At 41.8% G+C, this 26,647-nt stretch overlaps 2 protein-coding genes across 2 annotated transcripts in view; one reads left to right on the top strand and one right to left on the bottom strand.

Moving 5' to 3' along the window:
* The window catches only part of APOOL (apolipoprotein O like), a 38,361-nt gene extending 35,504 nt beyond the window's left edge, over nucleotides 1-2,857 (top strand). The window contains exon 9 of the mRNA XM_054566648.1: nucleotides 2,322-2,857. Within this exon, the coding sequence (XP_054422623.1) occupies nucleotides 2,322-2,410 (89 nt within the window). The 3' untranslated portion in view covers nucleotides 2,411-2,857. The remainder of the gene's footprint in view (nucleotides 1-2,321) is intronic.
* Nucleotides 2,858-5,568: 2,711 nt separating this feature from the next.
* Nucleotides 5,569-18,050, bottom strand: SATL1 (spermidine/spermine N1-acetyl transferase like 1). The gene is made up of 6 exons (XM_054566624.1): nucleotides 17,235-18,050; nucleotides 15,585-15,636; nucleotides 7,474-7,554; nucleotides 6,961-7,062; nucleotides 6,389-6,429; nucleotides 5,569-5,810 (listed from the first exon to the last, which is right to left on the bottom strand). The coding sequence occupies exons 1-6, from the start codon at nucleotides 18,048-18,050 to the stop codon at nucleotides 5,640-5,642; spliced, it is 1,263 nt and encodes a 420-aa protein (XP_054422599.1). The 3' UTR covers nucleotides 5,569-5,639.
* Between the last annotated feature and the right edge of the window lie 8,597 nt (nucleotides 18,051-26,647).

Genomic DNA, 26,647 nt, shown 5'->3' with positions numbered 1-26,647 from the left:
GAAGGATGTTTTTAAATGCATAAAATAAAATACATGGTAATATATGACCTCCTTTGAATGTATTAAACAACAATATCTAACAAAAGATCTAATAGGCCAGGATTTTGAAGCGCTGGTAAGTTTAAATATTTTAAGATAACTGCAACTGCAGTGTAATACAAAAATACCTGTGATCTCTATTAGTGACAAAATCTAAGGTACTGTTAATACTATTGTGACTTGTTTCCTACAGCCACTATTCAAGGAAATGTCTATTTTTAGTCAGAGGTTAATGAAAATAAAGACAAATTTCTCCCATCCAATTTCATAAGTCACATGAATTCTATCTGCAGACCCCGCTAAGATGAAGTATTAAGCCTTAAACTGTATTAGTTCCATGGGTAGTGATTACTAATGACCTGGTTGTTTGTAATATAGTTGCTGGTGATGTTACATAAACGCTTATCACATTTTATAAAATAGAAAATGTTTCTGAAACAATAGGTGTAAAATAAATCATTGTATCTTAATCTATTTTTCCTCTTTGTTTCCATCATAAAACTGAAAATTAAATTTTCCTATGGAAAAAAGGTGTGTTTCCCAAATGTAAGAAAATCATTTAAAAATGAATCAGGTTTTGAAAAACATTTAAAATGAAAACAAATTTCTGAAAAATATTTTTTCCTGATATCACAAAATAAATATAAAAATAGTTGTTTTTGCCTACTTACCACGCGCAGGGTATTACATGCAGAGCTTTGTGCATATTATTATACTGAATACTAAAAATAAGTATATGGCAACATTACTACTCTAACCCCCTTTTACTGAAGAGTGAGGGTTGTTACGTTTGCAGCCAGATAAACTTAGATTCATTCCTGGCTCCACCACTCATCAGCCGAGTGATACTGGTCGTTCCTAATCCTCCCTAAATTAAAATGTCCCTGTGTGTAAAAAAGGATAATCTAAAAGCATTATCTTTCTCAGGGTGGTATCCTGAGATAGTGCGTGAAAATTACGGCATCTTGCCAGGCACGCAGTCAGCTTATCAAGATGAGCAGTGACGCTCACATTTGTAACCCCAGGAATCCGTTCTCAATGTCCACCTCACGCAGTGCACCCGGAGCTTTTAACACAGGCGATTGATTAGTCCGTCCTCCTTGCAGCAGTCTCTGCGCTTGGCCTTTGGGATACCACTGGCTCTTGGTTGGGGTGAGGGGCACATTTACGTCACGGGCTGGCTCTTCATTGTCACCCTCCTCTTCATTGTCAGCCTCCTCTGCTACAGCCTCCTAATCCTCTTAACTTCAAAAACTTTGAGTACCCAAAGGGTTGAGTCCTTAGACCTCTCCTCTGAGGTCCTAGACAATCTCGCGCAGTCCCCATAGTTTTAAATTGCACATACAGGTTAAGACTGAAATTTATAAACCAGCCCAGGTCTCTCCTGAGGTCTCCAGATTCACGTTGCTAGCTGCTTACTCAATATTTGTACTGAGATATCTATTTAGCAGTTCTAATGTAACATGCCCAAAACCTAACATCCCCTTTGTCTTCCCCCCAAATTTGCTTCTCTCACATTTTTCCCTATCTCAGTAAATCTCAACTCCATTCCTGTAGTTTCCCAAGTGAAAGAGTCTCTCACACGGCACAGCCAGCGCACTCAGGAAATCCTATCCGCTCCACCTTCGGAGTCCAGTAATCCAGTCCCTTTTCACGACCTGCACCGCTACCCTCATGAAAGCCTTCTTCCTTTCTAGTCTCTTCTAAAACACACGTCACTCCTCTGCGCAAAACTGCCTAGCAGCCTCCTCTTCTCACTGAAAATCAAAAAGAAAAGCATCATTACGGCCCGTGGGGCCTAGCATTGCATTGTTTTCTGATCCCATCTTCCTATTGCCCTCACGGCACCACATCACCACATCTCGCTGGGTCTGTTCCAGCCCTAGTGGCCATTTCGCGATTCCCCCAGCGTGCCTCGGCTCTATTATAGCTGCTCTGTTCTCCTCCTTGAAGGCATTTCTCTGAGATATCTACAGGGCTTACACCTTCACCTCCTTCAGCTGTCGCTTTTCTAGAAGGCTTCCCCTGGCTGGCCTCCTTAATATTGCAAATCGTGCCAGCACTGCATATGCCTCTCCCTGTGTTCTTTTCCTGCCCGGCACTCACCATGATCCGAGAGATTGTTTCTTTTACTTAACGTATTTTCTGTCTCGCCCAGCTGGAATGTTATGTCCACGTTGGCAGAGATTTTTAATTTTTTGGCGCTGCTCTAATCCTAGTACCCGCAATACATTTGGTAAATGAATGACTAATTTTTTTTTTTCGTTTTAATTCTTTATCAGGTGCCACACAGTTTGTGCCGGACCCCAAGCTCATGGACCACGGGCAGTCCCATCCAGAAGATGTAGATATGTACAGCACTAGAAGCTGAAGTAGTCTACATAGGGAATTACAGATGTGTGAAGTTCCAATAATGAGGAAGAAATCATGTGATGGGTAATTGTGGCACATAAAGCATAACGTAAAGCAGATTTATCCTTTACACCTTCGAATGTGTAGTTTGACCGATCCCATAAGTGATTAAACACAAACAGGAAATGCAGTCCACACAGTATGAAATGATTGGTGAAGAGGCGGAAGCAGTAGTATTAGGATGCATTTGGTGAATTGTATTTTATAAAAAATAGAGTACATATGTGAACACTTAGGAGTCTGAAACCTGAAAAAATATGTATGTGCATATATAAATACATAAACACATATATATTTGCTTTAGCTTTTTCTAATGAATGCCAGCTAAATTCGAATGGTTTGTGGAAGGATACATTCCCTATCCTTCTCTTTTTTCATTTCCCAGAGTTGGAATAAAATATACCTATTTTATGACACTTGGGGTTGATGCTGTGTCTTTCTGTTGTTAATTTTGACACCTCCTCAATGTCCAAAAACACCTGTAACCATTTCAGGAGACTATGCTCCATGGGACCTCCAGCGCCGCTTAGCAGGCCCTGTGCGGTTCCTGGGCGCTTTCCTCTTCTGTTCCCCAGGAGAGGCTCTTATGAACCTCTTGTTCTCAGGCTCCTCTGCCCTCCAGAGGTAATTGTGTCTTTTATTACTTAGAGAAAAAAAATAAGCTATTAATTATGACCATTCACAACTTGTGCCCATTCACCTTGCAGACTTGCCTCTTTTCAGCCACGCCAGCCCCCGTTCAAAGGCCAATGCTTCTGTTCGGCTTCCTGCTCTTCTCCCTTCCCATCATGCCCACTACCGTGGTCTACCCGCGGTCTTTGGTTCTCTTTTCACTCATTTCCTTTCCTCGGCATCTAAAATAGCTTCCAATCGCCTTTATCTAAAAACAACAATAACAAAAAACCTTCCCCTGACCCCGCCTCTTCCTCTCCCTCCGCCTCTCCCTTGTCCTATCGTCACCTTTCGTAAAAAAATTCAAGGCACTTTCTCCCTCACTTTCAATTCCTAACGTGCAACACCGTGGCCTCCATACACACTTGAATTTCCTGTAACGACTCACTCTTGGCCGCTGCTCCTTGAAACACACGCGTCCCTTGGCTCTCTCATTCCTGCGTCTCTGGCTCCGGATCCCTCAGACACCCAGGCTCCGCAGGCCCTCTTCCTGGTCTTCTTGCTCAGTCGGCACGCCCTCTCGTTTTCCTTCAACATAGCTCACTGGCTGCAGGCGCCATGGGCATGGCATTACTGTGTTCCGGCTCCCACATTTCTGCTTTCTGGACCAACCTTTCTGGTTATTTCTTAGCCGTATCCATCTTACATCCCATAGGTAGCCTGTGTGTCAATATGCCTCAAACTAAATTGTCTCTACCTCTCTCTCCTCCTCTACGTGCCTCAAATCTGTCCCGCCGTCTCTTCTTGCTCTCATGTATGTCCTCATCCCCTTCCTGAATTATTACTACAGCAACCTCCTGCTTAAGCCGCCTGCCGTCGGTCTTGCTCTCTGTCACTTTGAAGTAACAGTAAGCCAGTAAATAGCAGGTTGAGTAAAGAAGAGCCTATTGCAAGTCTGGAATTAGGCAGTGCAGGGTTGGTACAGCATCTCATCGATGCCATCAAGCCCCTAGACATTTCTTTTCTCCACCCTGGTCTTTAGCATGTTGATTTGTCACCCCGTATTCACAGAATGGCTGCTACACCTCTGGAGAACGCGCGCACACACTCAAAGTAAGAGGAAGAGTTAGCACAAACTGTGCCAGAAGCTTCGGACCCCCCGTTTATGAGACAACAAAGTGCTTTCTTAGAACCCCTCTCAGAAGTCTTCTATGTCTTGACTAGAGCTTGTCCTGTAGCCACAGGTAGGTCGAGGAAGACTGGCAAATCGTGTTTTCTATGATCAGGAAGGCCAGTGGTCAGGGATTTGGAATGGCTGTGGAATCGGAGTGTCTGCTACCCTATTCTTCCCACCCATGTGCCATATTATCATGACATAGTTGTCTCTAAGCATTATAAATTATCTTTCTGAGATCGTCACTCACTCACCATCACCTACAGAACCAAAGACTCCTTAGCATGCAGACAAGGTCTTTCATGTATGATACCAGCTCGACTTTAACCCTGTCTTCTCCCCAGCACCCTGCTGCCGGTGCGTGTTCTATTTTATAACACACCACTTGCTTCTGTAACATGCTTTGCTCTTCTATTCCCCCCTCTCTCTTCCTGGGCTGGAATCCCCTCTTAGAATATTTTTCTGTCTCATCCTGTCCCATATTCCAACTTCCTTTTCCTTCCACCCCAATTCTGGTGTCACTGTTCTGGAAGGTAGGATTCAGATGCTCTCTCTTCTGCCTTCTCAGACACTTGGGACTTGGAGCTGTGATAGTCCATACAATTTTTTACAAAACTAAAACTAATATTTATTTTTTTACAAACAAGTCTCCACTTGGTACCTGCTTGTGGGTATAACTGAATCACCTTTGCATAGCTTTTATGCCCATAACATACCCTGGTCCATAGTAGGAGCTTGCATGTTCTAGCATGCTGCTTACGACACAGGATGCGAAAGCAATTCTATCAAAGAGCTTAGATTCTACTGTAAGGGATGGAAACATATACCGATACAGTGACATATGTAGTATCTGCCCTAAGCATAAGCAAAGAGCAGTGGAGCTCAACGATGAAATGTAGTTCTGGGATTATGTCACAGAGGCAGTGGCACTTGAGTGGCTCAAGGTGGGGAAGCAGTTCACTTAGTTTTTTATAAGCGAGCTCTTCAAAATGTAGCTTAATTATTTTAGATGATTTTATCCCTCACATTTATGTATGATCAAGCACATCCATATTTCATCAAATCTAAGACACACTATTTACCCCTAAGAAAAAGGTGCTGCCAGTTATTAGAAATACCCCGATTTCAGATATGTTAAGGTGTGAAATATAAGCCTCTAAAATTTAGTAACATTATGTGACTTGAATTATATGCTCTTCCGGATCATCAGCTGTGCCACTAGCCAATTAGTGCATAAGTTTGGACAATGGAGAAGTGACTATAGCTGCAAAATCTGTTTCAAAGTCAAAGGCTCCTACAAACCAGAGTTTAATTGCTTGCTTTATTGTACAACACTCAAAGTCAAACTGCTCTTGGAGGCAGGAGACATTAAATGTTGGGACAAGTTGTGATGAGGGCTCTTTCACTGTTCCCCTGCCAGGTACAGGAGTTTATCCTTGTTAATCCTGAACAGATAGCGGCCCTCCCGGGAGAAAAGGTCTGCGGTTCCTTGACAACTGGAGCGGTCAGGAGAAGCCTCGTTCGAAACGATGGCATGGAAGTGCATGCAGTTACATTCGCTTCTGAGGGCTATCTGTTTAAAAACAGAGATTACTTTTACTTGAAAGCGTAGTCTTCATGAACACGTTTATTTTGTTGAAGTTCTGTACTAGGTCCTACTGTTCAGTTTTAAAACACCCTTTTAAAGTCCAAACTGGATTTGCAAAGTCCTCTCACTGGTTTTTCTAGAAATACGATTGCACTGTTTGTTTTCTTTACAGGAAAAGTATACCTAAAATTATATTTTCAAAGTAAAAGGATGTAGTTTTATAATATTCTCATATTCATATGGTGGACCTATTTTATGGATAAAATTATCTTCTAATCCCCCTTTTGCTTACTTCTGCTTTATGGCAAAAAAAAAAAAAAAAACCACCTGTATAGTGTGGTTGTGGTTTATACAGAAATCAATGTTTAATGAAATATAGCTCAAGTATAACCTATATGAGTATCTGATTTGAAAATTCAGTTTAATGGAATATAAAATTTAAGTGTACTTTCAGGTTACATTCAAATGATGAGATAAATTATCTACTTTAGTCCCTGTTAAATAATACCATTTGGTCAAACAAAGATAACATATAAAATATGAATATTAATTTTAATACATACCTGACTAAGCCTCTTCAGTATTGCAGCTCCAATACCTAGACCTTTTAAAGATATAATGTAAAATGAAAAAATTCCATTTAACATGTTATTTGCTTCAGTTTGAAAGAAATAAAATGTGAAACCCCATATCTAGTTATATATTCTTAATAACTTATGTTGAAACTCAATTCATGAATGTTTTCCATATCTGTTTCCTAACTGAAATGTAGTTCCAAAGGTAATGGAAAAGATTTTGAATTTATCTTAATGATCAATGAGGAGGAAATGAGTCCTGTCACTAACATCTGATCACAGAGTATTTTTTTTATTCTTTTCTAGACAAGCCAACTCAAAATGTGACAGCATTTTGTAAAGGTAAAAGTATAGCTATAAAAACTCAGCTTATTAAAATCTTGATGGGAATTAATGAAATATTTTTCTAATCTGATTGAGTCTTCACCTTAAGACAGTGATCAGGCTCATGAAATAGAAACAAGTTCCATCAATTAACTTATTTATACTAAAGCCCTATCTTTACTCCTTAAATTACAGTACACCATTTTAATTCATAAAAGTATTAAGTGTAGCTTGACCTCGGTAGGACGCGGTGACAAAGAAGTCCTCTACGTAAAGTAACTTGCCAATCCAGGCGTTGTATGTAAAGTAGTACATGGCAAACCCAGCGGTCGCTTTGCCTAGGAAGAGCGGGTACAAAGACGTTAATGCTTTGGACTTAGTATGTTCTTTCTCCAAAAGAGACTGTCTTAGTGTGTGTTTTTAAACTATTAAAGTAATAAAAGTTTACTGGGCAAAATTTCAAATAATACAGAAATGCATAATGTAAAAGGTTTAAGTCCCTTATAATACAAACTTGAAGAGAGAAGCCATCTTGTAACAGTGTGGAATATATTCCTCCAAAATTTTTCTGTGAATACACAAACATAAACACATACCACACATTTTCTTTTTTTTAAAAAAAGTAAGTTTATGTATCTACGCTCTTCTCTTCTGCTTAATAGTAATTATATCCTATTAAACTGCATTTGGTTTCCAGGGTAGAAAAAAATGTACTCCAGATTAAATTGGAGGAGGGAGGTTTATTTTACCTGATGGTATTTTTGGATTGAATACTTCCGCAATCAGGCAGTAGAAAAGGGGATTGTCCCCAAAGCCATCTCTGAACAAATCTGAAATATTAATTTACATACAATCTGTTAGAAATTTTGCAGTAAAGAGAAGGTGGTAGAGTAGGCAGCCAGGAATTCAGCTCTTCATCTATACAACAGTCGTTCTGGAAGAAACTGTGTGAAGTGAGTATTTTGGAGCTCTAGGGTTTATGCGAACACTTGTGTCTTCCAGAGGAGAGCTTGGCTGGTAAATTGCAATTTATTTCAGTGAAATTCAACCAACAGCCCACTGGTGGCTTCCAAACTCCCACTTCCCACCTCAAGGCAGGCAGTTGTGGAAACTTGAATTGCTGGAGCCAAATACTGGATTTCTGTGCTCTGACCGTGGATTGCTGTCCTGAACACTGAGGTTAAGGCTTGGAGGTTGGCCACCATTTTTCTAACCTCTACCAACTAAAGCAGCTCAAAAAGCTAAAGGAAAATGTGCATAAAACAGGAAAAATATATGAACAAAATAAGAATGGGTACAGAAATAGAACTATAAAAAATAAGTATTTTAATTTTATATTGAATTAATGTATTTTAAATATTTTATTTAAATATTTAATTTTTAAATATTTTAAAACTGAAAATGTATAGTAACTGACATTAAATATTTTAAAGCTGAAAATGTAACTGGCATTAAAAAATGCACTATAGTGCTTCAAAATCGCATCTGAGCAAGGAAAGAAAAGAATCAGTGAACTTGTACATAGGAGAATTGAAATTATCAAGTCTGAGAAACAAAAAAAGGTGAAAAGTAAACACACCCTCAGGGACCTGTGGAACACCATCAAGCAGATGAACATATACATTATTCTTCTCATATGGAAAGAGAGAAAAGGAGGAAAATAGAATATTTGAAGAAATAATGTCTCAAAACTTCCTCAATTTGATGCAATACATGAATCTACCAATTCAGTAAGTTCAACAAACTCAAGTAGTATAAACCCAAAAAAAGATCAACATCAAGACATATTATAATCATGCTGTTGAAAGACAGATAAATCTTGAAAGCAATAAAGAGGAAGTAATTTGTCCCATATGATGGACCCTCAGTAGGATTATCATTCAGTTTCTCATCCGAAACTTTGGACGCCAGAGCAGTGTGTTGATACATTCAAAGTGCTGAGGGCAAGGGGAACCTGTGAACTGAGAAATCTATATGCCCCAGAACTGTCCTTCAAAGGCAGTGAAATTAAGATATCCCCTTAGCCCCCTCCAAAACACTCTGAAGGAGTTTATTATCATTAGAACTGCCCTGCATAAAATGCTAAAAGCAGTCCTTCGGGTTCAAAGGGAAGAAAGCTAGAGTTACTACTCAAAGCCATTTGAAGAAATAAAGGTGAAGGTACCTAGGTAAATAATTGGGGAGTTATAAGAACTGGTGTTATTTTAATATTGTTTGTAACTCCGCTTTATATTTTCATGATATGAAACATGCATAATATTAATCATTAATGTATGTTATTGGGCACACAATCTATAACTATGTAATCTGACATCAATGACCTAAAATGGGGGAATAGAGGTGTGTAGAAGTTTCTGTATGCTATTGATATCACACTGGCATCAATTCAAATTAGATTGTTATAATTTTACAATGGTAAATGTAATCCCCATTATAACCCCAAATAAAATATCTATAAATTATATACATAAGGAAATGAGAAGGGAATAAAAATATTTCACTATAAAAATCAACTAAATACAAAGAAGGTAGCAATAAAAGAAATGGGGGACAAAAAATCTATATGGCATATAGAACACAAATAGCAAATGACAGAAGTCCTGTCTTATCAGTAACTGTATATGGATCAAATGCTCTTATCAAAAGATGGAGATTGGCTGAAAGTGTTAAAAACCACATGATCCAACTATATACTGTCTATAAGAGATTAAGTTTAGATAAAATACACAAAAAGGTTGATAATGAATGATGGAAAAAATATTCCATGCAAAATAGCAACCAAAAAAGAGCTGGAGTAGCTGTACTAATATCAGACAAAATAGACCTTAAGTCAAAAACTGTTACAAGGCATATCCTGCCAAGATGGAGGTATAGGTAGATACGCTTTGCTTCCTCACACAACCAAAAGAAGGGTAACAACCAATTTAAAAACAAAAACAACCAGAACTGCCAGGAAATTGAACTGTATGGAGGCCCGATAACCAAGGAGTTAAAGAAACATCCATCCAGACCGGCGGTGGGAGGCGGAGAGGGCAGCCAAAGTGGAGAGGATGTGCAGGAAGGCGGCAGCTGGCCGACTTGGCAGTCCCATGTTTGCCTGTGGATAAACTGGGAGGAACAACTGGGGAGCGAGACAGACCAGGCAACCCAGGATTCCAGTGCGGGAGAAATAAAGCCTCAAAACCTCTGGCTGTAAAAATCTGTGGGGGTTGTGGAAGTGGAAGAAACTCCCAGCCTCACAGGAGAGTCCATTGGAGGGACCCATGGGGTCTTAGAATGTACACAAACCCACCCACCTGGGAATCAGGACCTGAAACGGCTCAATTCGCTTGCAAGAAGCAGGGAAAGTGACTGAAAGCCAGCCAAGAGCCGAACAAGTGGCATTGTTCCCTCTCTGACCCCTCCCCGATGGGCAGCGCCACAACACAGTGGGTTGCCCCACCCTGGTGAATACCCAAGCCTCCACCCCTTACAATGTAACAGTTGCACCAAGACAAAGAAATATGGCCCCAATAAAAGAACAGATCAAAACTCCAGAAAAAGAACTATGTAATGAGTAGATGGCAAACCTATCAGATGCAGAGTTCAAAACACTGCTAATCAGAATGCTCAGAGAAATGATTGAGTATGGACAAAATAAAGGAAGAAGGGAAGGCTATACAAAGTGAAATAAAGAAAAACATACACGGAACCAACAGTGAAGGGAAGGAAACTGGGACTCAAAACAACAATTTGGAACAAAAGTAAGAAATAAACATTCAGCTGGAACAGAATGAAGAAACAAGAATTCCAAAAATAAAAGGAGAGGCTTAGGAACCTCTGGGCCAACTTTAAACATTCCAGCATCTGAATCATAGGGGTGCCAGAAGGAGAAGAGGAAGAACAAGATATTGAAAACATATTTGAAAAAATAATGAAGGAAAACTTCCTCAATCTGGTGAAGGAACTAGACATGCAAGTCCAGGAAGCTCAGAGAGTCCCAAAGAAGTTGGACCCAAGGAGAAACACATCATAATTAAATTACCTAAGATTAAAGATAAGGAGAGAATCTTAAAAGCAGCAAGAGAAAAGGAGACAGTTACCTGCAAAGGAGTTCCCATAAGACTATAAGCTGATTTCTCAAAAGAAACCTTGCAGGCAAGAATGGGCTGGCAAGAAGTATTCAAAGTCAGGAAAGGCAAGGACTTATATCCAAGATTACTCTGTCCAGCAAAGCTATCATTTAGAATGGAAGGGCAGATAAAGTGCTTCCCAGAGAAGATAAAGGAGTTCATCATCACCAAGCCCTTATCATACGAAATGTTAAAGGGACTTATCTAAGAAAAAGGAGATCAAAAACTATGAACAGTAGAATGACAACACACTCACAACTATCCACAACTGAACCTAAAAAACAAAAACAAACTAAACAAACAACTAGAACAAGAGCAGAATCACAGAAACGGAGGTCACATTGGAAGATTATCAGCGGGGAGGGGCGGGGGGAAAGGTGGAAAAGGTACAGGAAATAAGAAGCATAAATGGTAGACACAAAATAGACAGGGGGAGGTTAAGAATAGTATAGGAAATGGAGAAGCCAAAGAACTTATACGTACGACCCATGGACGTAATCTGAGACCGGGGGGTGAGGGGAGGGTAATGCTGGAGGGAGGGGGCGCAGGGTGGAGGGGAAAAAGGGGAGGAAAAAATGGGACAACTGTAAGAGCATAACCAATAAAATATACTTAAAAAATAAAAGGACATTCACTTACAAAAATAAATAAATGCTTGTAGAAATGTATATTGTAGAAATGCAGGAGTCCCCAAAAATATACGCACAGAGTTGTTAAATACAGCACCAATTGTAATAGCAAAAATCTAGAGGTAACCTAAATATCAGTGGAAAGCTAGTTAAATGAATTATGGTATTATAGCAATATAATGTAATTCTCTGTAGCCATAGAAAAGGGTAAGGGAGACCTGGATGTGCTCATGTGGAAAGTTCTCCCAGATATATTTGTAAGCATGAAAAATAAATATTAAAAACAAAGATCCAAACAGTTTGTATGCTCAAAAAAAAAACTGTTACAAGAGACAAACGATGTTATATAATGATAAAAGGGTGAATTCATCAAGAAGATAATAACATTTATAAACATTTATACATGGAGTGTCGTTGCTCCAAAATATATGAACCAAATATTGACAGAATTAAAGACAGGGGCAGATCTACAATAATAGTAGGATATTATGTAATGGTGAAAGGAAACCAGTGTCTCACTTTCAATATTGTATTGAACTGGGCAGGGTAGATAATAATAGTAAATCTATTAATATTAATATATTAATAGGAAAATAAATTAATATATTATTTAACAACATTATGGATCAATTGGACCCACCAGAAATATACATTACATTCTGCCCCAAAACAGCATAGTGCACATGGAACTTTCTCTAAGATAGACCATATATTAGGCAACAAAACAAGTCTTAATAAATTTTAAAAGGCTGAAATCATACAAAGTATATTTTCTAGTCACAATGGAATGAAACTAGAAGTCAACACAAGAAGGAAACTAACAAATTCACAAATATAGCGCACACTTAACCAATGGGTCAAAGAAGAAATCATGAAGGAAATTAGAAAACATTTAGAGCCCTGGCTGGTGTGGCTCAGGGGACTGAGCGCCGGCCTGCAAACCGAAGAGTCCTCGGTTCCATTCCCAGTGTAGGGCACCTGCCTGGGTTGGGGGCCAGGTCCCCAGGAGGGGGTGTGTGAGATGCAATCACACATGTATGTTTTTTTCCCTCTCTGTCTCTCTCCTTTCCCCTCTCTAAAAAATAAATAAAATCTTTAAAAAAAAGAAAACATTTAGAGATGAATGAAAATGAAATAACATATGCAATTTACTGAATATAGTGAAAGCATTGCTCAGGGGGAAACTTACCACTGCAAGTGACTACATTAAAAAAGAAGATGATGAAGGAAAAGGATGAAGAAGGAGGAGGAAGGGGAAGAAGGAAGTAGAGGAAAAAGGAGGAGGAAGAGGAAGAAGGAAGAGGAAAAAGGAGGAGAAGGAGGAGAACTCAGGCCATAACCTAATCTTACAAGTTAAAGAACTAGAAGAAGGAGCAAACAGACTAAGAAGAAAGGTAATAATAAATGATTAGAACAGAGAAACAGAATAGAGGATTAAAAATACAAACCAAAAACAGATGTTCTGAAAAGATCAACAAATAGAGAAATCAACAAATAGATAGCTAGACTGAGAAGAGAGCTAGTAATTCAAAAATGAAGCACTATTAAAAGGATTATAAATAAATAGTACAAATAGTATAAAATGTACACCAACAAATTAGATAACCTAAAAGAAATGAACAAATTTCTTGGAACTAACAAATTACCTAACCATATTTAAGAAGAAATAAAATCTGTGCAGACCTGTAACAAGGAAAGTGTTTGAAACAGTAGTCAAAAATCCCCTAGCATGGAAAAGTCAGGGACCATCAGAATTCACTGGGGAATTCTACCAGACATTTAAAGAAGAAGAAGAAGAAGAAGAAGAAGAAGAATCTTTCTCAAAAATTTGCCAAACAATTGAGGAAGAGGGAATGTTTCCTAACTCATTCTATGAAGTCAGCATTATTCTGATAGCAAAGACAGATAAAGTCATTGCAAGAAAGAAAATTTCAGAAAAATAACCCTTATTAATAAAGAGGCAAAAGCCCTCAACAAAATATTAGCAAATCTAGCATAATATATTAAAAGGATCATTCATCATGATCAACTGTGATTTATGCTAGGAATGAAAGTATAGTTCAACATAGGGAAGTCAATCAATATAATACATCATTTTAACAGAGCATATATGACCACAACAACTGATGAAGTAAAGGCATTTGAAAAAATGACAAAAACCCTTGGAAAAGTAGGAATAGCGGGAAATTCCTCAATATGAAAAAGGGTACTTAAAAAAGAAACAGTTTCATATGTAACGGGGCACAGCCAGGGCCCCCCAAAGGGTATTTGTAACGGGGTCCAGAGATTGGGGTGTCCAAGAAAAATATATTCTCCCCACCCCAGGGCGGGCCGCCATGGGAGATGGGAGCCTGGAGCAGGGCCACGGAGCGTCATTTTGCATGTCAATAATAGTCATTCCTCATATGGAAAAAGGGTTATTTTGCCTATCACCAAAGCTAACCCGGAAGGTTTCAAAGTCTCAGTGCAGAATGTAACTAGGGAGGAGGAGGAGAGACAGGGGCCTGCAGGAGAGAGAAAGGGACACAGACTCTGAGGAACAGTGTGAAGACCACGCGGGAAGAAAGGGGAGAAAGGACTCTTGCTCGTGGGCCCTGAGAAGGGGCCACGTGGTTATGGGTTAAGAACTGGAGATCGCGGCGACGCAGCGGACGGTGCTGAGACCCGCGAGAGGCCTGCCGAGCCGAGCCCCGGGCTTCTGGTCTTTTCCTTCCGAAGGACGGTCCCCCTGACTGGCCTGACTGGGCAAAGGGGGGAAGGCTGGATGGTGTGGGTGCTGGTGGTTGTTTTGAAGGGAGTCTGAGGTTTAAGGGCGACATTTAGCCATTCATCAAACCTGTGTAACTTTTGAATAAATGGTTCCTTTTCCTTTTCACCAAACTCTGCCATTCAGAGCCATAATTCCAAGGGCGGCAGGCAAAGGACCCACAACCGAGGGACCCGGAGGAAGGGAGGTGTTGTTTCGGTAATAACATCTGGGCGCCACCCCCCGCAACGGGCCCATTTGTTCGGTAACACATACTCAATGGTCAATCACTGAGAGCATTTCCCCTCAGATTAGTAGCAAAATAAGGATGTCCGTCCACTCACCGCTGCTTGTCAACATCGTACTAGAAGTTAGAGCCAGAACTATTAGACACTAATAAGAAATAAAAGCCACCCAAATTAGAATGGAAGAAGCAAAGTGACGTGTATTCATAGATGACATAATCCTATAGATAGAAAATCCAAAGAATGCAAAAGAAAGCTACGGGAGCTAATAAATGAATTCAGCAAAGATGGAGGTTACAAGATCAACAACAATTAAAAAAAAAAAAACAGTTTTGTTTCTATACACCAGCAAAGAAAAAACCGAACAGTAAATTAAGAAAGCAATTCCATTTACAATAGGCCATAATAAATGCCTAGGAATAAATCTAGCCAAGGAGGTGAAATAGTTGCATTACTGAAAACTATAAAACATTGGGGAAAGAAATAAAAACCTAAGTAAATCAAAAGACATGTGTTCATAGATAAGACTTAACATCATTAAGATGTCAATAATACCCAAAGTGACCTAAATATTCAATGCAACCATATCAAAATTTCAACATCTCTTTTCAGAGAAACGGTAAAGTCTATCCTCAAACTCACTAGAAATTCCAAGTATATAATTTTATATGCTTTAACCATCTCTTAGTGTTCATATATCCTGCCTAAAAAGTTCTAATTCCTCATAAAACACTAGCTTATCCTATTAATATTTCTGGCTATCAAAATGTAGTAAATATCTTGAAAATAGTTTGTCATTTTGCTCTTATCTATTTAATTTTATCAAGCAACTACCAACACATTGAGCATTACATTACACTTTCCTTGACCAATTATACTTCCCATTCTACATTTTGAAAATTAGTTGAATTCTGTTGCAGCTGTAAAGATTTAAAATTCCTTTTTTGCTTTATTTTTATTGTTTACACTGTTAAATGGTGATTTCATAATAACAAAAATGGAAACTACAGTGGCGCACTGGCAAAGCTATCAAAGTTATGTCCTGGGCATGGGGACACTGCTAATGGCTGAAGTCGAAATATGTCATATTTCTTTTTCTAGCTCCAAAAATACCATAAAACATCTTACCATTTGCTGTTAACTTCACTACATTTGGCATGTTCTCAAAGGCAGCCGATTCCTGTCAAAGTAGAGAAAACTTTTAGTTTCTGGTTTAGTAATGAATTCTTAAGATGATAGTCATGATGTTTTTATTCAGTGTTTATTAAAATATGATGTTCCAGGTGGTATGAAAAGTAAGATTTAACCTCAGTCTTCTAGAAACTTTAAATCTAATGCAGCACATGCAACAAAGGATTATCTACAGAGAGATTAACTATGTTGATATGTCATATGAAAGTCAATTGTCCAGGTAACTAGCCCTAAATGCAACCAGAAATTAGGAAGTAAAACCCAAAAGTTTCCTGAGCACTCAAGGTAGACATCACAAAGTCTATGTATCATAAAGCTCATACACTTTACAGAAAAGTCTATCCTGTTGCCTGAGAGATGTTTTTCTCCATTTAACTTTAGACTTTATTTGCTTTTCGCAAGGTCATTTTTTTAAAGATTTTATTTATTTATTTTTAGAGTGGGGAGGGGAGGCAGAAAGAGAGGGAGAGAAACATCCATGTGGGGTTGCCCCTCATGTGCCCCCTACAGGGGACCTGGCCCACAACCGAGGCCTGTGCCTGGACTGGGACTCGAACCCTCAACCCTTTGGTTTGCAGGCTGGCACTCAATTCACTGAGCCACACCAGCCAGGGCTGTACAAGGTCATTTTTTACACAATCAAATTATTTATACTTTGGATTTCACCCTTGGAAAGACATCCCCACTTTCAGATTATAAAAATAGTCACTCTTGCTCTTTTAATTTTTTAATTTTTTTCCAGTTTTATTGAGATATAATTGACATGTAACACTGTATTAGTCCAAGGTGTACAGCATAACAATTTGAGATATGTATATATTAAGAAATGATTACCACAATAAATTTAGTTAACATCAATCATCTGATATAGTTACATTTCTTTTCTTGTAACAAGAACTTTTAAGGTCTCTCTTAGCAACTTTTAAAAATGCAACACAATATTGTTAAGTATAGTCATCATACAATACAGTATGGAAATAAATGGAATATACATAAATGAAAAATCTGGTAAGCAAGAAGTTAATAGAAAATTGTAATTTATGGACAGACTTCAGGAGTCAAAGGACTGTTTGAAATTGTACAGAAAATTGGTTGGTGGATGAATATTGTTTCTGGATAGTCAAACATTAGCTTGTACAAGTAGGAGTGGTCTTTAAAGCAACAAGACTCTCTACCCTAAGATCTTAGCCAGCAATACCTGAAATGCTATTGCTAACAGGTCATTTGTTGGAGTTAAGCACTCGTTTTCTCTAACATCCTTTTTTAAAGTTACAATTTCCCTAGGAGGGTCCCTAAAATTTATAAGAATTGGTTCCCCCCTGATTTTTCAAGCCCCCATTATAAGTCAAGCAATTTATGTGTAATCATTTTATGTTACTCAATCATTACAAGAATCTCTTGATATTGGTAGCACTATGTTATTGACTTTTGATGTGGAAATTGAAGCTTAGAGAGGTTAAAGTAACTTCCAAAAGGTTGTGTACACAGGTCACAATTAGCAGAACCAGGATTTGAACCCACCCTATCCATTCTTTAAGCCCTAAACCAAAGCCACAAAGCTCCACAGAACAAGGGGGAAAAACTTACTTGAATTAGGTACAGAATTCTTATGCAATCTCGAGACTCTGCAGCTCTTATTTGGAAAAAGTTCGTGCTTGGTTGCTTCATGCATGGTTGGCTTGGGCTTGTCATGTTTGGTTGCCTCATGGCCGGTTCCCTCATACCTGATTGGCTTGGGCCTGGTTGCTTCATACCTAGTTCACTTGGGATGGATCGGCTCTGGCCTAGCTGCAGTTGACTCATGGCTGCTATATTCAGGTATGGCTGCTTCATGCCTGGTTCACTTGGGATGGATTGGCCCAGGCCGAGCTGCAGTTGACTCATGCCTGATTTACTCAGGAGTGGTTGCTTCATACCTGGTTCAATCATGTTGGACTGGCTCTGGTTTGGCTGCAGTTGACTCATGCCTGGTTTACTTGGGTGTGGCTGCTTCATACCTGGCTCATTCGGGTTGGATTGGCTCCGGCCTAGCTGCAGTTGACTCATACCTGGTTTGCTCAGGTGTGGTTGCTTCATACCTGATTCAATCATGATGGACTGGCTCTGGTTTGGCTGCAGTTGACTCACGCCTGGTTCACTCAGGTCTAGTTGCTCCATGCTTAGTTGACTTGCGCTACAGTGGCTTCTGTATAATTTGCTTATGAAGAGTTGCTTCACACGAGGTTGCATCAGGCCTGGCTGGCTCATTTCTAGTTCACTAACTCCTGGTTGGCCCATGCCTGGTTGACTCACGACTGGTTGTCTCATGCCTAGTTGGTTCATGTCAGGTAGGCTTGTGCTTGGTTGGTTCATGTCCAGTGGGTTCATACTAGTGTCTCTCTGGCTGGTGCCTGATTGGTTCATACCCCGTTGATTCGCGCCTGATTGGCTGAGGACTGGTTGATGGATGATGAGTTGACAGCCAACTGGTTGGCCGATGACTAAGTGCTTCGATGGAATTGGCACCATTAACTATAACGCTGTGGTGGGAGGCTATAGGGTGTTTCTGGCTTTTCTCAACCTGACTCGTAACTCGAGCTACCCCTCTATCAAGATGAGAATGAGAAAAACAAACGAGGGCTACCTAAAGATTATCGATGCCTCCAACTCGCCGGAGTTGACCTCACCAGCGATCACAGCTGTGGGCTCGGCTGGCTGGGTTTTAGGTTGTCATCTGACCTTTCTCTGCCGACAGGCCTGAAGTGAGTGGGAGAAGAAAGTGACTCCGGGGCAGTATTGCTGCCTCAGCCCCTCCCAAGGCCACTGCGACAGTAATCGTGACGTCACAATGGCCGTATCTAAGTGCCTAAGTGCTCCCCCGCGTGGTGAGAGGAGGACAAGGCAGAGCCCGCATTGTGACGTCACAATGGCTGTATCTAAGTGCCTAAGTGCTCCCCCGTGTGGTGAGAGAAGGACAAGGCAGGGCCCACTATTTCCCCCTCCCCAAGAGCTTAAGAGCGTAAAGCAAGAACTTGGAAGGAGTCTCAGAGTTTATGCTTGGAGCTCACCCTGAACGCGTGCTCTTTTAACCAACCAATTCAAAGAGACTTGCCTAATCCTTCCTGCTTTCCCATGCCCCAGTGCTGAAATAATTCACTTCCTATTTCACAGAGAAATGGGAATGCTTAAAAGGGTTATGCTCGTGTGGCACTCAAGTCCTTAAAGCAGAAAAATATTTCTTTACAAATCATTAAGAATAACTATAATCACTATGTATTTAGTCCTTTTTAATCCCAGGCTCTCTGGGAAGCGCCTTTACATTTTCTCATTCAATCCTGCAGCAACCCTACTATCTCCAGTTCTGAGGAAACCTGCTCAAAAGATTGGGTAAATTAATCAAGGCCTCAGTAGTTGGCAAAGAACCAGAATTCGTACCCATGTCTATCTATTCAGTGATCATCACACTATGCTGCCTCTTACACCGTTTTTATTTTCTATCTCTGTATCTTTTAGCAGGTGTATTGTTCTTTCTGAGTTTTGTTTCCGATCATTTCATCCATTGGCTCATTTCCTCAACATTATGTAACTAGCGCTAATGTTTTTGTAAATGAAGTGTATTTTATTTTGGAAATATACCGGATAACCTTGGTTGAGGCTGTTCTAAGACAAACAGTGCTAAGAGGTTTCTATGTGCATGATTTCACTTAATCATCAAAGCAACCTTGTGAAATATGTACTGTTGTTCCCCATTTTATCAAAAAGAAACTGAACTGAGAAAAATTCATTGCCTCAAGTGTAATTGGCGCCAGGAGGGGGACAGACAGAAAGTCATTCCTGTCAACAGAAGGGTTCTCATAGAACCGTATGAATTTTTTATATAAGGATATATACATGGATAAACACTTACCATTTATCCTATGCTGGCTATAAGTGGAACCCACAGAGCCCACCTTCTTAGCATGACAGGCAAATCAAGTCACATCACAGAATGATGCCAAACGTAACACTTAGGAGATGTGCCTTGATCCACTTGTAATAATAACGGTAGTGTCAGGCATGGTTCTAAGGAACATTTTGCTGTATTAAGTCGTTTAATCGTCACAACAATCCAATTAGGTAGGTGATATTATTAGGCCTGTTCTCAGGTGAAGAAACTGAGATTCAGAGACATTAGGTAATTTAGGTCACACAACTAAAAGTCCAGGTAAAATAAGGATATCTCAGTTATCGTTTTGTTTTTTTCTGAAAAACCAAAAGCAGAATAAAGACATTTTGCTGTTTGCTTGCAAAATCAAACCACTTGCATAATTTTTGTGGAGATGGATGCCTTTATTTTTGGTTTTTGGTATTTATTTATTTGCTTTTTTAGAGGAGGCACGTGTTAGGTTTCCAGTTGATGACCTAAAGGGATTAAAATAGAAATTACAGTTTTGGTGATGGAGAACTATTGATGAGTTTCTTTGGTATTTTTACTTATGAACATTTATATCACTTGAAGGCCATTTAGGTGTTAGTATTTTTTTCTTTTTAAAGAATGTTGCCCTGGCTGGCATGGCTCAGTGGATTGAGCTCCAGCCTGCAAACCAAAGGGTTGCCAGATCAATTCCCAGCCAGGGCACAGGCCTGGGTTTTGGGCCAGGTCCCCAGCAGGGGGCGCGTGAGAGGCAACCACACATTGGTGTTTCTCTCCTCTTTCTCCCTCCCTTCCCCTCTCTCCAAAAAATAAATAAATAAAATATTTTTTTTAAAAAAAGAATGTTGTGTAACAACATTATACGTTGTGATTTTAAGGGAATGTGCCAAAAATGCATATTCCTGCTCACAGTTCCTTATTAATGCAACATGTCCCATTAGGGACAAAATAGTGGTTTTGTTTGTTTGTATTTTAATATTTATTTTTTTAACAATGCGTTTGATTTTTATTTCATGAACATAGTATTTGCAATTTGACAACCACATGCCCTTCAGTTTTACTGTTTACTTTACAATGAAATATTGATATAGGATTTTTTTCATGCAAGTTATGGGAGATTATACACTGCAAAAACACTCCAGAAATCAATATATATGTACATTTACATATTAACTTTATTTACTGTAAATAGAAATGTCTTCTAAGAAAAAATAAGAAAATGAGAAATCACTTGTGGCTTCTGGTCTACCACAGACCTAACTTCTAGTCAAAGCACATCTATGTAGATACATGCATGTTAACTTTAAAAATGTGCATTGCTTCAAATGAAGCATTGAATGCTTCTTTGTCTATACGTAGCTTGCATTTGGACTTAGTTTGGTCCCATGTTAAAGTGCCCAAACGTGTTCTGTGATCCCGAAGACACTTGCTTGTCTGGGTCCAGGGTCGGCCTGCTGACCAAGGCAGCTGCCGCGGCCACCCAGCGCCCCTCAGCACCTCCTGCCCTCTCTGGGGCGGGGGTGGGGGGGGGGTGCATGTCTTTGTCTGGGATAACAGTTCAGCACTGAGCCCCGAGGTGGGGCAGGGGAGAGGATGAACCGACGGTGTTGAGGATCAGGCACCAGGCCTGCCCAAGGGTGTAGTGGGAGCGACAGGTGTATGACTGTGAGGACCGTAGTGTCACAGCAAAACCTGGCATTAGATGATCTCAGTAACACTCTGGTGGCAAGGGACATAGCCTCTAAGCACCACGGCGCTCTGCACCGTTCCTGGGCCACAACCATCGAGTGCGTGTCCTTCACAGGCGACCAGGGAAACACTCCACATCGAGTGTTTCCTTAGGGTGCACTTCTCCCGACCTCGCTCTGAGGCCAAACCCAAAAGACAGAAAAGCCCTGTAGCCGCAGGATCCTACCTGGGTCTGACAAAGAACAGAGAATGTCCACGCGAGAAATAACTGATCTGTCGGCGCTGAGGGCCACCCTGGGGGTCGCGCTGTCCTCAGCGGTGTTCCGTCGCGGGGTGCTGGCGGCGTCTCTGTTTTCTGTTTTCGCAGAAGACGGGAGGCCCAAGTGGCGCACGTACCAGTCAGGCATTTCAAGGGTGGCTTGTCTTTCTCAAACAGCGAAGTTCTGGATTTGAGGTATCGGTACAGTAACAAAGCCTAAGAACCTGGGAATAAGCCATGAAAGCCAGTTTGACAAGCAGACAAGCATGTCGGAGAGTCACGGGCTGCGACCCTTTGCGGACTGAAAGCTACGTCCAGGTCAGCAGCACCCAGGCCAAGGGCCCGCAGCTGCCAGCCTCCGCAAGGCGACTCACAGGACAGCGACTTCTGCCACTGGAATCTTCGCCTAAGTGCACAGGTCAGCCTGAGGTTTTCTTTCTTGCGCTTGGACTTTGCACAGGGGTGTGAATTCGCGGTCGGGGCGGCGGGGGGTGGGGGGAGTTGGGGGCGCTTCTGCGGGGCGAGGGGCCCGCCACCGGGACGGCCCAGGTGGGTGGGGGCGGTCCTGGCAGCGGAAATAACGCCCCCAACAAAAAAAGCGCGTGTCACTAGCCCTGTCCTGAAGGCCCAGAGGCATCCTGGCCCAGCCCGCGGCCCCCAGCCCCCGTCCACTTGCAGCCTCAGTCCAGCTGGGGGCGGGGGGTGCGGGGGCCCCCGCAAACGTGCTGCGGGCGGCAGCCTGACCGCCTGGCCGGGCGCCTCCGCCAGTTCCCCGGCCCGTGCGCGCTGGGGGCTTAGACTAGTGGTTACAGGAGACGCCAAGGGTCCCACGTCATCCCATTTCTACTTATATACCTACTCGTTATATTCAGAAATCTGGTCAATGATCAGATCAGTGACAGAAGCTTCCATTTTGCCTAAACGTTTTGAGTAGCGAAGACAGTGGTCACAAGCTGGCCTGAACCACGTGTTCCGTTGAACCGTAGGAAAGTGCTGCTGGCTGGGGGCGGGGGGCGCAGGGCAAGCAGTGCCATATTGGCAGTTTCATACGGTTCAGCACACGCGCATCTCGGCTGGCGTCCAGCAGGTATGGGACAGACACCCCAAACTGTAAATTTTAACGATTGGCCTCTTTATAAACTATCTGTGGAGCCACTCAGGCTGAGCTGAGGAGGTCCCAGGGGAAGCGGACACCTAAAGGAAACAGGTCGCCTGCCTGTCCCAGGAGGGACAAGGGACCCCACACAGCAGCGGCATTCAGACCACGCCCCGGTGGGCCCCTTGCCCCGCACAGGGGAGCCCCGGCAGCAGCGCCTGCCCCTGGCTGCTGCATATACAGTGCCTACATAATTTTTTTTTCAGTGCACAGTAAATACTTATGCCAGGAGTTCAATTTATTGCTGCCATTGTAAAACTACTACTATTAGAAAATATCTTTCATTATAATTTCACCGTGGCTGGTGTGGCTCAGTGGATCGAGGGCCGGCTTGCAAACGAAAAGGTTGCCGGTTCGATTCCCAGTCAGGGCACAGGCCTGGGTTGTGGTCCAGGCCCCCAGCAGGGGGCGCGCGAGAGGCAACCGCATGTGGATGTTTCTCTCCCTCTCTTTCTCCCTCCCTTCCCCTCTCTCGGAAACTAAATAAAATGTTTAACACATACATATTTTTTAAAACCTATCTTTCATTATAATTTCAAAATAGAGAAAGGTATATAAAAGGTATATATCTGGCGGAAAATCTGAATAAAAATGGTAGCCGTTCTTTTCCTGTTCTGATATGAGACAGCGGCTCTTAGAGTAGTGACTGCCATGAACGAGCACGGGTGGCGGCGGCGGCGGCGGCGGTTTCGCGACTGAGGGTCTGGGGACACAGCCTCGGCCCAGGTCTGCTGGACGCAGCGTCGCGGCTGAGCTCCCGGGCCGCGGAGCCAGCGCGGGGGCGGGGGGGGGGGCGTGTCGGCAGCTGCGGAGCCACCAGCATGGCGCCCAACGGCCTCGGAGAACCCGGGGGTCCCTCGAGGCCACCGGGAGCGAGCGCTGGCTTCAGTGAAGCTCCGCGTCCTGGGGCGCCTTTTGGAAAAGGCCGTCAGGGATCCGGGGTGTCTCAGGGAGGCCTCCCAGTCACTTTCTGCTGTGCGGTTCGGTTTTTACTTTGACCTGCTCAGGCCAGGAAAGCTCCTTTTTATTGGCAATCCTCCTCTTCCATGTGGCCAGCCTGTCATACAAGGGGTCCCTACTGCTGCTCGCTCTGCTGGGCTTCCGTCGTTGATGCCTCGGTTGACAAAACGCTCGACCGCGGGCCTGTCCCGCATGTTGTGGTTGTGCGGGCTGCCGCTGAGCAGGGCGATGGCGAAGGACAGCACGTGGCGCGTGTCTGTGGACGGGCAGGCCCCAGGGTGGCACAGGCAGTAGCGGGAAGCGCCCGCCTTCATCCTGCGGCCGTAGTCCCCAGTGACGGTCTTGTTCAGGCCTTATCCTTTATCCAGAAGTGGGCCACGTCTTCTGGGCAGCTCTGGAGCAGGCCGCTCCCCATGAGGAACGGAATTCCCGTTTTCGGGTCCATGTTGAACTTCTTCGTCCCCATGGCCAGGTGCTTCTTCCTCTGGGAGGTGACATCTCCCTCCGCAGAAGTCTCATTGTCTGCCTCGGTCATCAGCAATTTCATGTGTCACTCTCGATATCATCAGTAACTTCCTTTTTTCTTCGACGAATGTCTAAAAGTTCTTCCCTCTCTTCGAACGCCGCCGCCCTCATCCATCTTGAGGCCTTTCCTGCTGGGCTGTATTTTCATACTTATGTATTTTTTAAAAGATTTTATTTATTCATTTTTAAATAGAGGAAGAGACGGACAGAAACATCCATGTGCGGTTGCCTCTCGAGCGCCCCCTACTGGGGACCTGGCCCACAACGCGGGCACGTACCCTGACTGGGTATGGAACCTGCGACCCTATAGTTCGCCGACCAGTGCTCAATCCACTGAGCTGCACCAGCTATGGCTGTATTTTCAGTTAAACAAAGCTTCAATAATCAGTTTCTGCCACAAGGTGGCAGTGTTGTCCAGTTTAAGAACTGAAAAATCTAAATGATAAATATTGTAACCTTTTTTATATTTAATAAAATTGTACGTATTATTCAAATTTGAGGTTTTCATAGTTTCCAGGTACTACCAGCAATTTTCTAAAAATATTATTTTAGTCTTACCATGCTGTCTTATTATAGATCTAGTCTAGGTAATGACTTCTGTAAGCCAAGGCCTCCCAAATTCTAACAGTTCAAAATGGGCATGCATGGTCAGCTCTACCAAAATGTTTCTAATTTAATACAATATATAAAGCCACCCACATAGATCTAAAAATATGAATATGTTTATGTATTTAAACTAATGATTATAGATCCCTTTTTCTAAAGATGCTGAGTAAAATTGACTGTTCTTTTTTTAAGGATTTTTATTTATTTATTTTTAGAGAGGGGAAGGGACAGGGAAGGAGGAGCAGAGAAACATCCCTGTGTGGTTGCCTCTCGCGCGCCCCCTGCTGGGGACCTGGCCCACAACCCAGACCTGTGCCCTGACTGGGAATCGAACCCGCGACCCTTGGAGTCACAGGCCGGCACTCAATCCACTGAGCCACACCAGCCAGGGCTGAACTGAGTGTTCTGAACTCTGACTCTAGACAGGTTTCACCTAAATGAATATTCACAATTATAAGAGGGGTTTGTATCATTTTCATCTATAGCAAACAGAGTTTAAATGTGTTGGAATCTCCTTATACCTCACAGCCAATACCTTTTCCTGTCCCTTTTAAGTCCACAGGCTTGGATTGAACCCCGTAAAATGCAAACAAAAGAAGGGAAAGGCAGGAGACTGGGGAAGGTCTTAGGACAAGGGGCCAGAGTGGAGCAGAGCTAACATATGGGGTATTTTCTAAAAGAAAAACTTTAAGTACTTTGGAAGAATTTATCAGTTAGCAGGGCTTAATATTTTATAATCTTTGATAACTTTTATTTTATTAAGGAGTACGTGCTCATTGTAAAATGTTTCACAAATATCTCTAATAGACACACAAGATAACTTATGGCGTTTGCTCTGATTGGAAATGAGCACGCTGATTAATTTGAATTTTATTCCATCCCAGATAGTATCACAAATTACCAATTAAGGGAAAATCCTCACTTTGCTTATTCTGTTTCTTTGCTTAGCTGAGAGTGCAGATCAGGGCTAGATGGCTTTTTGTTTCTAAAAATCCCCCAATAACAGCCTTTTATGAAAAGCTAGATAGTCCAGAACTTAGTCTTGAATGTGGGCTGAGAATTAAACTGCTCTGTGTGTGTGTGTGTGTGTGTGTGTGTACACATACACTTGGATTATTGTCAGGAAGCAGAAGGCAGAAAGAGGCTGAGTGTCCTCAGAACTAAGAAAAGAGTAGTCAAATGGCAAACACATTCCTTGCCTTGAGGAACAAAACCTGTCAAAGTGGTGGTAGACTGAAGCCTACAGCAGTAAAGTCTCTTTAAGATGTCAGTATGCAGTTTTATATTGTTTCCTGTTCGATACTGTGTGGAAATATGCCTAGCTCCCTCCCCCCCCCCCAGAAATTCAGTGGAAGTCATTTACCACACGCTAGCCTTGTATTTGTTGTAGTTTGGGGAGATAAAAGTAGACAGATAAATGCTACACATTGGGCGGAAGTGCTGAACGAAGATAGCAGTTTCAGGAGTTGAACCGAGGGACCGGGGAGAACTGACTAGTTTGTACTGATTCATGAACAGGTGTGTAAGAAGAAGGTTACTATTTTATAGAAAAATTGTATATTCTGTTTCCTTTATTTGTACAAACTAATGTTACTAAACCGTAGCCACCTGTGTTTTGTCTTTCTTAAGTGTCTCAGTTTAAAAGGAAATCCCGCCTCCAAAAGAAAATTGATAGCCTCTCTCCTTCCCTACCTCCAAACGAGAATTAACGTTCTTGGAGAAAATGAGAGGTAAAGTTAGAGGCTCTTAAGAACATGATTCTTGGATGAAAGCAGACCAAAAAGGTTAACAAAGTTAGTGAAATTGAGAATTCAGTTTACTTTGGGGTTATCAGGAAACATTCAAGATAGCAGGAAGCAAAGTTAAGGGGAGCAGATTTTCAGAAACTGAGTTTACATCAGTGGTGTTTGAAG

This window comes from Pteronotus mesoamericanus, unplaced genomic scaffold (assembly GCF_021234165.1).
Source record: "Pteronotus mesoamericanus isolate MK-2021 breed Mesoamerican mustached bat unplaced genomic scaffold, CSHL_Meso_final contig_177, whole genome shotgun sequence".
Classification (NCBI taxonomy): Eukaryota; Metazoa; Chordata; class Mammalia; order Chiroptera; family Mormoopidae; genus Pteronotus; species Pteronotus mesoamericanus.
This window is presented reverse-complemented; position numbering and strand designations above follow the sequence as displayed.

Excerpts from the sequence above, each read along its gene's own strand:
- SATL1 (XM_054566624.1), bottom strand. The coding sequence starts at position 18,050 with ATGAACCAATCAGGCACCAGCCAGAGAGACACTAGTATGAACCCACTG. Across the intron at positions 6,430-6,960 it reads TGTCACCGCGTCCTACCGAG|GTCTAGGTATTGGAGCTGCA; the intron begins GTCAAGCTACAC and ends TATCTTTAAAAG. Across the intron at positions 5,811-6,388 it reads TACTGAAGAGGCTTAGTCAG|ATAGCCCTCAGAAGCGAATG; the intron begins GTATGTATTAAA and ends GTTTTTAAACAG.